This window comes from Xenopus laevis, chromosome 2S (genome assembly GCF_017654675.1).
Source record: "Xenopus laevis strain J_2021 chromosome 2S, Xenopus_laevis_v10.1, whole genome shotgun sequence".
Taxonomy (NCBI): Eukaryota; Metazoa; Chordata; class Amphibia; order Anura; family Pipidae; genus Xenopus; species Xenopus laevis.
The window spans coordinates 129,137,449-129,149,469 of record NC_054374.1 but is presented as its reverse complement, the minus strand read 5'-3'; the positions used below and the strand labels follow the sequence as shown (position 1 = coordinate 129,149,469).

General features: G+C 37.8%; 1 protein-coding gene across 3 annotated transcripts in view; it reads left to right on the top strand.

Moving 5' to 3' along the window:
• esyt1.S (extended synaptotagmin-like protein 1 S homeolog) overlaps positions 1 to 10,426 on the top strand; it is a 55,405-nt gene extending 44,979 nt beyond the window's left edge. For all 3 annotated transcript variants that reach the window (XM_018250015.2, XM_018250018.2, XM_018250016.2), the window contains exons 24-32: positions 454 to 525; positions 1,073 to 1,159; positions 1,244 to 1,390; positions 1,896 to 2,023; positions 3,332 to 3,430; positions 4,354 to 4,485; positions 5,716 to 5,821; positions 6,076 to 6,125; positions 8,202 to 10,426. In XM_018250015.2, coding sequence (XP_018105504.1) covers positions 454 to 525; positions 1,073 to 1,159; positions 1,244 to 1,390; positions 1,896 to 2,023; positions 3,332 to 3,430; positions 4,354 to 4,485; positions 5,716 to 5,821; positions 6,076 to 6,125; positions 8,202 to 8,235 — 855 coding nt within the window. In that variant the 3' untranslated portion in view covers positions 8,236 to 10,426. The remainder of the gene's footprint in view (positions 1 to 453; positions 526 to 1,072; positions 1,160 to 1,243; positions 1,391 to 1,895; positions 2,024 to 3,331; positions 3,431 to 4,353; positions 4,486 to 5,715; positions 5,822 to 6,075; positions 6,126 to 8,201) is intronic.
• Positions 10,427 to 12,021: the final 1,595 nt, after the last annotated feature.

The following is a 12,021-nucleotide window of genomic DNA, read 5'->3' as shown; positions in this document are numbered from 1 at the left end:
GGGTCCAGGTTGGGTAGTGGATCAAAGTGTGTAAATATGCGGGTTGCGGTTTGGGTCGCAGGCTGCAGGTTTGGATCTTTTCCAGGTCTTGGATATTGGTTCCGTGCAGGACTCTATTGTCAGATAGATTCTCATAAGACAATTGTGTCCTCATGTTCTTATAGCAATGAATGTTTTAACCTATACTTCTATCCAGACTGTGACGTGTTTACCTAAACATGTTGCTGAGTCCCTTTTTAAAGGTTTAGTAATATGTTATAGTTGCTCCATACTTTTATTTTCTTATTTTTTGGTTTTGTGTAACACATTGCACTGATTTGGGTTTTTTTATCGCTCCATTGTCATCAGAAACACTAAACCTGTAATTCTCCTAACACATTTTTTTATCTCTCATCCTTTACTTACATCTCAGTGACTTCCCCATGTTTAATCATTTTTGGTTTTATGCAACAGATGCGGAAAGGAGACAAAAATCCATCACCAAGTGCAGAATTAAAACTGAGGAAAGATGTATACAAGACCAAGGTACAAATAACGGCTTATCTGTGTCTGACCTACGGTACAGCAACCCAACCATAAGAAGAGTGTTGTGATGGGATATTGTCTCCTGCCTTGCACATACTTAATTCATTTTCCATTTAAAGAGAGATGTTATGTTTTTTTTTTAAATGGGGAAGTGGCAGTTAATTTTGCAGTGTCCCCCTAAACTTTACACTAAATTATTCCTGTAGTGTCAGGATAGTACATAACATTTAAATGCAGTTTCGAGCTAAATGCAGCAAAATATCGCTGCAGAAATAGTCCACTGACCCCAATATATTTTGCACAGATCTAGTTGCTGTAAAAAGATGCCCATTGACTCCAGAGTATTTTGTGCAAAAATAGAAGTCACAGTTAAACAAACCCTCATTGCCTTCAATGTATTTTGCACACAAAAAAACGGACTACAAGAAAATACTGACTTCAAAGCTTTTCACTAGTTTCAGTGAAGCAAACAGATTCACTCATTTACTAATCAGGGGATTTTTTTTTTCATTTTTGATTGATTGTGTTTTTATAATTATTTTCCCAGGTTGTTCAAAAAACAATTGCACCAGCATGGGAAGAAAGCTTTGTGTTTCTCCTGAAAACTCCTCATAGTGAGGAACTGGAGCTTATGGTGAGTAGAAAGTTTCATTTTAATCCTACTCTGGTTGCTGTCTACTGTCCCTATCCTACTTACTGACTCAAATGGTTTTGGCAGATTCGGGATGAGGGTAAAGGCTCCCTGGGTTCCCTCACTATACCTCTTTTGGATCTCCTAAATAAAGAAGATCTTACCATGGATGGATGGTTCCCATTGAGTACCACTGGGGCTCACAGTGAAATTCTCATGAGATTACAGATGAGGGTAATACATTCATATTCACACTTTAATACAAATAGCATGCAATTTCTATCTGTATGTACAATATAACCAACTTGTCTTTAGTTAATAATAGTGTGGCGACTAATTTTATTTCAACTAATACAGTATAATTTTATGTGATCAGTTGCTTGTTTAGTGTTCATTCCTTGTCTATGGGAGACTGCCTTTTTGTAATCCTGAGCTTTCTGGATAGCAGGTTTCCTGATAACAGATACCATACCTATAGTAACTTTTTTTATTCCCCAGTGGTAAAAATATCAAAAACACTAGATGCTATCTTGGCTTTACCAATTGAAAGCATTTCTACTAACACTGGTGTCCCCCTATTATAGTATCATTTTTAAGTGTTTAGGTTCCCAGATACTCACACAACTGAATCAGTTAATTAGTAACTATTGTATGGTGTTTTATAAAAAATAAAGAACAAAAAAACCCAGCCTTTGAACCTTTTCCTACATAGAACTGAATAGTTTTATTTGGACCTTAGGTTTTGGTTTCTCCCAGCCCACATAAAGAATCAGAAGTGGATAACAGCCAGCCTACAGTGGAAGACTTTAGCCTCAATAGACAGTCTACAGAGGGGGAGCTCCGTCAGAGGCAGCAGCTTACAAACAGGTAAGGATGAGTCAGGGACTAATATGGACATCTTGGGGTAATTTCTAAAACAAATTACCCAAAGATATATAATGTATTGTCGTTTAAATCACCTTAGACCATTTTAGTTCAAAACATGTCTTCAGCTGAAGCATTGCAGTCAGTTTAAATAGAATCACCCTCAGTCTCTAACCCTGACTCTTTCTGTGTTAATGATCCTCATTTAACAATGTGTTTAATATATTGTTATAATCTTCAATGTTGTAACTTTCCTGTGGTCCATACTGTAAATTATATTTATCAGATACACACATGAATGTTATCATTGGTGCTTAGTGATGCATTTTAATACATAATTATGAAGATAGTAGAAGTCACTTTTAACTTTCGTGAACTCTATAAAAGCAATTTACTTTTTACCTTATGCATCTACAGGGTTTTAGAATGATTCTAACGTGAGGACATAAGCACATTGTTATGTTTACCTTTACCTCATCCTGCTTTAAAGGAGAACTGAACACTAAAAATAAATATTACTCAAAATGCCATATTTTATATACTGAACTTATTGCACCAGCCAAAAGTTTCAGCTTCTTAATAGCAGCAATGATCCAGGACTTCAAACTTGTCACAGGGGGTCACCATCTTGAAATGTGTCTGCAACACTCACATGCTCAGTGGGCTCTGAACAACTGTTGAGAAGCTAAACGTAGGGGTCGTCACAAATTATCAAGCAGATAATAGGTTGGTCTGTAATATAAGCTGATGCTAGACGCAGAGCTTTGCTGCAAAAAATCCTTTTATTGACACAACATGTTTCGAGCAAAAATGCCCTTTGTCAAGTGTCACTTGACAAAGGGCATTTTTGTTCGAAACATGTTGTGTCAATAAAAGGATTTTTTGCAGCAAAGCTCTGCGTCTACCTTGGTCTGTTCCACCAACTATACTTTACTGCTAAAGGGCTGTGGTTGCTTTGGGCTGGTACAGAAGCCCAAATCATAATGTACACTGGGTTGGGCAACAGAAAATGCTTAAAGTGCCTATGCTAAATGGAGATCAGCCAACCATAGACTGCAGGTTTCAGACAAGGATGGTCTCCTTCAATATCGGAGCACATATCGAGTCCCAAAGTTGTAGGATGAGATAAGAGGAGAGCTGGAGGGCTGTCAGTGAGTAAAGCTTTCAAAGTACAGTATGGCAATGCTGGAATTGTTCACATGGGCTCATTTAAAAGTCTCTGATTTGTTTTAATATTGAAGAATAAGGGAATGGGAATATTTTAATCTATCCAAGTCCTATAATTACTGCACTCTTCCTCTCTCCTTACAGTGACATGGAGCCCATTGCCTCACAATTTGGTCAATTATGTTTGACCCTGTATTGCCCTGCAAAGGATGGCAGACTGGTGGCTATTGTATCCAAATGCAGGTATACCAACCATACTTACATTAGACGCAATCCTGTATTTGGCCAGTAAACATATAAGGTCCATAAGGAATGTCAAAATATATGACCTCCGGTCAGTACAGTGCCTAGCCAAAGAACTGGTGATGCTAGGAGTTGTGCTTCTTTCTGTTCTGAACCACTAGTTTGGAATACCAGGTGCTCATTATTTTCAACTGTTTCATATGAACACCCTGTTTTCTAATATTAGGAATAATAAATTCCCACTTTGCTTCAGGTTATGGGTAGATAACCTGACTTTGCACCTCCCTGCAGAAATATTCCTGCACCTAACTTTTACCCGTCACATTATAGCAACAACTGGACTAATATTGTAACCATATAGGTAGACAACCTGTTTTTCTGCAGGTTATTTCACATACAATCTGTCTCCTTACTATTGCAGCAAACTATGGGAGAAAAGGGTGTTAATCTATACTCTTTTGTAGCAGGAAGAATTGCCATGCATTGGAGAGGGCCACCCCTCATACCTGCATTAAGACATTTAGTAAATAAAGCACTGGCATGAATCAGATCATTTAATTTTTAATAAAAATTTAAAATTAAAAATATTAAATACCTAAACATAATTTTGATGATATAGTTGCATGAACCCTGGGGGAAAAAATTGTACCCATCACTAATTGCCAAACTCTTGGAAACCTTTTAATGCAGAATGATTTTAGATACAGGAGTCTCCGCGTGGATGCAGCCCTTATACCACAATCAGGAATTTTGTGTATTTTTTAAAATTGGTTCAATTTGGATTTTAACATTTTATTTTATGTCTTGTAGATTTAAATTGAAATTAGCCTTGGCCTTGGTCTCTAATATAAGTGTGCCTACATTATTTTTTACACTAATCTGTTTGGTCTAACTATATTGCTTTATGGTCTCTTTACTTACAGAAATCTCTGCATGTCTGCCAAAGAGCCGCCAGATCTTTATCTTTCAGTCATCTTGCTTCCAGACAAATCTCGATCAACAAAAAGAAAAACCAGTGTGAAGAAACGCACCCACAATCCTGAGTTTAATGAAAAGTGAGTACTGGAAAATAGCTTTCAGGCTAATGGCTAATGTCATAGCACTTCATTCAATGGTTTTCTGTTGAAAATTCACACTTAAGCGTTTTCAGGCCAAAGTCTGTGCTATATGCAATGCATCCCTTGAATCTGTTCTGGACAATGTTGTGTTGAAATAATAACACTTGATTCATCTTTACAAGAGTGTGTTGATCCATTCATCATTTATTTCACTCAAATTGATTGTGCACCTCATCTTCGAAGGAGCAGACACCCCAAGTGTGTTGAATTTATGGCTGTCCAGCACTCGGTTACATCTGCCTGCCATTGTCTCATCTGTGCCATCTGAGCATTTTTCAGGCCAAAGTCCATGCCTTGTACTAATGAAGTTTTATTGCATTCCTGTCACTGCACATGTAGACATATAGGATCTGAGAAACCACTGCCTGTGACATTAGCCTTAGGCTAGTGTCACACACTCTGCATATTCTCTTCCTGCTTAGAGACACAGGTGAAGAAAAGGACAGTAGTATTTTTATGCATCCAATCCATAGAGGCAGACCAGACAGGATTACCCTGTGTTTCAAGGCAGGCAGAAAACATGCTTCGTGTGTCAGTAGCCTTAAAATAACTTTATATCCTGAGCTGGAAATACTGAAACCTCTTTCATCAACACCCGCAGCTCCCGTTTATTCATGTCACTGGATTCTGCATCCTCTTTGTGTGTGAATATTTGGTTATGCCTCCTTAACTCAATACCAACTCAATACCAGCTCAATACCAGCTGTATAACTTTAACAGCCACAATCTTTTAGTCCCAGGTTAATCAAAACCGTAAAAAGGAACTCCTCTATATTATACTGTACTTTAGGCTGCCACCTCTTATTCAGTGGCAAAGGGTCTCTTGGGGGGGGGGGAGTGCCTGGGTATATGAACTATGCACGGTTTGGGGGGTTAAAGCTTTTGCTGGATTCAGATTTGGCTGAATCTATTGTGCGTAGCCAGACCAAATCGGAAACCTAAAAGTCATACGACTGGACATATGTGACATATGTGAGTGAGTTTTTTTTTTCATCTAAATTTAGCATGCAAATGAGGGTTTGGTATTCAGTTGAATGTTTGGAGAAGAATTTATTATTTGTGCAAATCAAAAAATTATGTTCTCGATGCTTTAGAGTTACTCTTCAAGGAGAGAGTTTTTTCAAATTTTTAATTTTGGAATTGAACATTTTATTTTATTTCTTGCAGATTTGAATGGGAAATGTCACTAGAAGAGGCCCAAAAAAGGAAACTTGAGATATCCGTAAAGAACAGTGTATCGTTTATGTCAAGGGAGAAGGAGCTGCTTGGAAAGGTGAAGCGTGTGCATCTATCATTACTTACCAGATATGTTGGCTTATGTTTCACTCTCCTGCAGTGTTTGTTTGTCTGTCTATTTAGGTCTCCTTTGTGTTCAGTTTGTTCTGTTCTCCTATCCTCAGAGGGACTCATTCACTAAAACACCCTTATTGATTAATATCCTACACTAACATTTTTTTTACACAGACAGGCTCCTAGCTATAGTAGCTACTCCCTATCCTAATTTCACGCATCTTACTCTCTTCCCAGGTCCTGATTGACCTCTCTGATGTGGACCTAGCAACAGGACAGAATGGATGGTAAGTAGATTTAAGTCTTAGTTGTCTTCTTACCTTATACAGCTGTGCCTTTGACCCACCTATAGCCTAGACTTGTCCAAAAAAGTATTTCACCTGGTAATATACTATCATTCCCAGCATTCCTAACTGATTTAGGAAGTTGTTGTGTCAGAATTGACTGGAAAATTGTCGATTAGACATCAAAGCTGTAAACTGTAAGTCAAGTCAAGCATCTGGGCTTCATATGTCCAAACTCCGCAAGAGCACCAACAATAAATATGCAAGTTATGTGTGCCAACTCCTTCTGTTCTTCTATACAAATAATCTGAACACAGGTTAAGAAAGATCAGACATAGAACAGAAGGCATGAGCCCTGAATTTGCAGCAGATGATCATAAGGATAGGAGAATTTAAGACAATTAAAGATGCAATTTACAACATCCACGGATGGGCTTTAGAACCCTACAGGCGCCCACAACTGGTGGGGGCCTTGCTTTGCCCAATCTCAGGTCATACTTTTTAGCCAGCCAACTTACCTATGCTCATTGGTGGATAGCTCCACAGTCCAACAACCCTTCCACTATGCTTGAAGCTGTGAACATGGGCTCATTGGTGGCTCTGGCTAAATTACTATATAGGGGAACCTCATTACGTTGCTCAATTACTACACCAATGGCTACAGTAGTGGAAGTGTTCCAAAAAGCACTAAAGAGTCACAGGCAAGACCTGTGTGGTCCTGTTGGATGCCTCTTTGGGGGAACAGAGATCTCCCACACTTCAGGAATCTACCATATGTAAGTTGCTGGGCTAGTAGGGGAGTTAAAACCTTGAATGATATTGTAGTGAATGGGGACTTGAAGCAATTCCAGAGCCTTCAAGGCACTTACCAATTACCACACCTGCACTGAGACAAGTCCCAGATATTACCATATCTGTCAGAGACAGGTATATTCAAAATACAGTAAGTTTCTGAACAGAGTGTACCTCACACCATATAGACTTGCAAAACTATATCCTATGGTTTCAGATCAATGCAACAAATGTAACCAGGAGGTAGTTGGTAGAAGGTTATACATGTATTCTGGGAATGCCCGAGAATTCAAGGGTTTTGGGAGGGAGTTCTGCAACACACCTCCCTAATCTTGGGTGTCCCACGTTTCAGAACCCCATTGGTTTGTCTTTTGGGAGTAATGGACAATTTGGGTTTGAAGTTTACGGTCAAACTTTGCTATCTACAACTTTTATACTATGCAAAAAAAATCTATCCTTTTACATTGGAAATCAATTGAACCCCCCCCCCGACCGTTGCTTTCTGGATGGGACAGGTTAACAATATCTTGCCTTAGCAAAAATTAGTTTATATAACTAGGGTTTGCCCCAATTTGGGGCGCTTGGTTGGAATATGAAGACACTCACTAATATTGTGTTTTGTATGAGAGGGTACTTTGACTGATGGTTCCGCTTTCAATATTTATGTCCTTTATTATTTTCATGTCTGTTTTTGTATGATTTGTTATTAAAAAAATGCAAAAATAAAAACTTAAAAAAAAAAAAAAAGACTCAATTTACAATGCAAGGTGCTATTGGGCTATCAACAAAAACATTTTAGGGACAATTCTCCATCTTCCTTAGTTCTATGACCCTTGCCTATTTCTAAGGTATATTATTATATTTACTGATGTTGCAATCTCAGAACTTAAAAGTATTAATATACTTCAGTGCTAATATTAATGTTTTTCTTTTGTGAAATACTGTATCATCCTAGTACAGGAATGGGACAGGATAAAGGCTCTTTCCGTAATTTGGATCTTTATACCTTAAGTCTACTAGAAAATGATGTAAATATTAATAAAACCAAAAGGCTGGTTTTGCTTCCAATAAGGATTAATTATATCTTAGTTTGGATCAAGTACCAAGTACTGATTTATTATCACAGCGAAAAATGAAATCATATTTAAAAAATTTGATTATTTCATTATAATGGAGTCTGTGGGAGACGGCCATTCCGTATTTCGGAGCTTTTTGGATAACGGATCCCATGCCTGTATTTGTTTTCATTAAGACTGGTATCTGATCTCAAACACTTTCTTTTAACAGGTATGATGTGGATCCTGAAAGAACGAGTGTCTAATTTGGTTCTGTGAAACATTTTGAGGGAGAGCTCCCAGCCTGGCAATGCTTCTGTCCTATCCAATCCAATCTCCCAAATCTTTGGAGGTCAAGGAAGGACATCTGTGGTGCCTGCTTTATTCTGCATTTAATTAAAGCTTTCTAGCTGAATGTGCTTAATGATACTCGTGCCACTTGTACAGACACCTAAGCAGTGCCTCTAATGCTCTATTTTAAACCTAAAGGCAACTTACACATAGTTAATGCTTTAAAGCAGGAGTCCCCAAACGCCAGGCCGCGGACACTCCTGCCCTGGGTCGCTGAGCCCAGTGCGCAAAAACGAGGCACGCCAAATTTTATGCCAGCGCGTCCAAATTTGCTGCCAACCCCATGCCGACCCCCCCCCCGGTCCAAAAAAGTTTGGGGACCCCTGCTTTATAGGATACACAATGGCTATTTATACCCTGTTCAGAAGTACCACTTAAACTTTTTTGTATTGCTTATTTGCAGTTATATAGAAATGCTTAATGAATAACCATCCATCACACATATATACTTTTATGCTGCTTTACCTCAATACCAAATCAGTATTTTTTACTCTGCACATTCCTTGTCCCTTTTGTGAACTGCAAGAATTAAGAAGTGATAGGTGGAAATATTCGACTTAATATACACAATTCCCGAGTACAAGGCTCTATAGTGTCTCTCACAGATGTTACAGACCCCTGCAAAACATTGTAGTTCATAGCATTTTAAAGCTTCTTGTTTACATATTTTAAGCATTTTGTATCTTTTCTTTTTTTTTACTTTGTGACAATTTGTCATTTTATATTGAAAAAAGCAACTTATTATCTCAGCCACAAGATAATGACAGATATGGGTGAAGGCAATCTTCATATTGGAAGTACAATCATTCCTATATAAGTGTGAAACATTCCTAAAGTGTGAACTACTGTATATTCTGACCAGTTTCTTGGCTCACTTCACTATGTTTAGATGTGTGGGAAGCAGTTTCATGTGTAGCCATTTATCTACTGGCTAAATTACTGTATAGGTTACTGGGAAGGTATCTGCCTACGGTATATATATTCTGCTTCATTCCACAGTGGTTTTTAACGCCAGACTTGTCTAAATGTTCAATTAATGGCTCTCCAGCTCTCAGTTACATCTCTCTGCCATTGGCTCATCTGTGCCATTGTCTTATTTTAGCTGCTGAGAATACACAACAGAATGGCTATAAATTTAATTCTCAAGTTCAATATTGGCCAAGTAGCGAACTCCAGTCAGCTGCTTAACATTTTACTTTCAACCCTCCCTAGAACTGTGTCATAGTTACATAGATGGGATGAAAAAAGGTCACTTGCATATCAGGTTCAGTCCTTGAATGTACTATAGGTAACCCAAAGATCCCCCATAGCTAATGCCAATTGTGCCTCCAGAGCAGGAAAAAGAATGTTTCATTCCTAGACCACGCATATTTTGTTTGTCTTATAGTATCTTGCCCAGTAGAATATGCAGACTTGGTGCCTTTAAAGGAATTGTTCAGTTTAAAAATAAAAACTGGGTAAATAGGCTGTGCAAAATAAAAAAATGTTTCTAATATAGTTAGTTAGCCAAAAATGTAATGTATAAAGGCTGGAGTGACTGGATGTGTAACATAATAGCCAGAATACTACTTCCTGCTTTTCAGCAGGAAGCGACTGAACAATATAAATCTAAGGCTGGTCAGTATCTGACGCACCATCAAGTTCAAGTTTAGAAGCCAATGCTAAATCTAATAACTCTTTGACATTCTCAGCAGGTCTTAAACACCACCTTTAAAATACATTCATGTCTTCTGATTTTTGTAAAAGCTGCTTCATGTCTGGTGAGTTTCTACAAAGTGATTTACCCCCATCTATTTGGGGTGACATACTGTTGGCTGTCTTTTATGGGCATTGGCATCTTGCACTCTGTGATTCACTCTCTCTCCTGTCCTTTTCTATAAAAGCCAAAAATATGTTGTTTTTGTTACATTTTATTCTGTTCCTTATATTTAAAGGGAGGGAGCAACATGAATAACCCTCTTATATTAGTTCACATACTGTGGTTATGTCTATGGTTTTAATTTTTCTGCTGTTGAAATTCTGCAGTTTCCTCTGTTTACCAGTTTACACGTGTTATATTCCAGACCAATGTACCAAACACTCAATAAATGTTCATTCTGTGTCAAATTGTTTTACTTTTAGACAGCTTTAGTATGTATGTCTTTATTATACATGTATCTGTGCGTGTGTCTACAATATAATATATACACACACACGCGTATACATACAGTTGTGTTCAGAATAATAGCAGGGAAACGAGGATAAAGCTCAAAATATTTATAATGCATTGATTTGAATAAGAGACTGGAATAATAGGAGAGGTCTGAATAGAAATATGCGTAGTATAAAGTAGCAATAACTATACATTTGTAACCTTAAACAGAGGATTTGTTTTTTAGATGGAGGTCAGCGACCCGCATTTGAAAGCTGGAAAGAGTTAGAAGAAAAAGGGAAATGCTTTAAATACTATAAAAAAATAAATAATGAAGACAAATTGAAAAGTTGCTTAGAATTAGCCATGCTGTAACATACTAAAAGTTAACTTATAGTTGAACAATCTCTTTAAATAAGGGCCATAATTGACACCTGTTTTTCACAGAATGAATGACCTCACTAGTTGAACTCACTGCTATTAGTTGGAACAAGCTATTATTATTATTTTGAACACTTTTGGTTACAGAACAATGTAACTGTAATAAGAAGTGTAATGGGTCACATAACGATGTAACTGGAGGGGCAATGCAGTTAGTTATGTGCAACTACAACAATACAGCCATGTTACTTGGGGCTCAGGTATTTAATTGGCCACACAGCAATGTGTTATGGGGGTGCTCATGGGACAGAGCAGAGTTAGCTTAATCTGAATAATTTATCTAGGTATTTGATATGGAGGTGACCTGCAAAATGTGAACATTACTGTCAAGCACTGTATCCTTCCACAGACCAATAAAATGAACAGATGCAACTGAATGCTAAGAAATATGAGCCAAAAAGCAATGGCTTCTAATGAAATGGACCCTCCCTTGTGCATGTGTTCTGTGTGGATGTGACTTTAGATTGTAAGCTCTGTATAAATAACAGATACAATTAATTATCCAACAGGCACATTGCTCTGCTCCCATTACATTACATCAGCAGTAGAACTTCATGTAAAAGAGAGAGAGACAAGAAGTTTCAAAGATGAACCTCCGCACTCCCCCCCCCGACTTATCCTGAAGGTAATAGCTGCCAGTTTGACATCTAATGTGGCCAACAGGCAGTGAGCCAGCAACCACAGTTGATAACATGGGTATGAGAAGTATTTAATCTATCACACACATTTATGTAGCACAATTTAGGTGAATAGTCACTGCTACGCTGAGACTGCTATTTATCTGTATTGTGCCCTGAAGCATTGCTCTTTAGAAGCAGCTTTAACACTCCCTTTATCTGTTGAAGACCAGTCATCTTGCTAACACAGCTGACTGTATCTGTAAAGGGCATTTGCAGATCAAATGTTTGCCTGTAGTTATATTGTATGTGACTAGGGTTGCCACCTTTTCTGGAAAAAAATACTGGCTTTCCTATACAATTATCCTTTTTCCCTATTAATAACATTGGGATCAGCCATCATTTTTACCGGCCAGGTGGCAACCCTATATGTGACTGCAAAATACGTTATAGCTGCATTGTATATAAGTTTGGCCTAAGCAGTATAACCCTTTAAGATAAAAAAAAAAAAA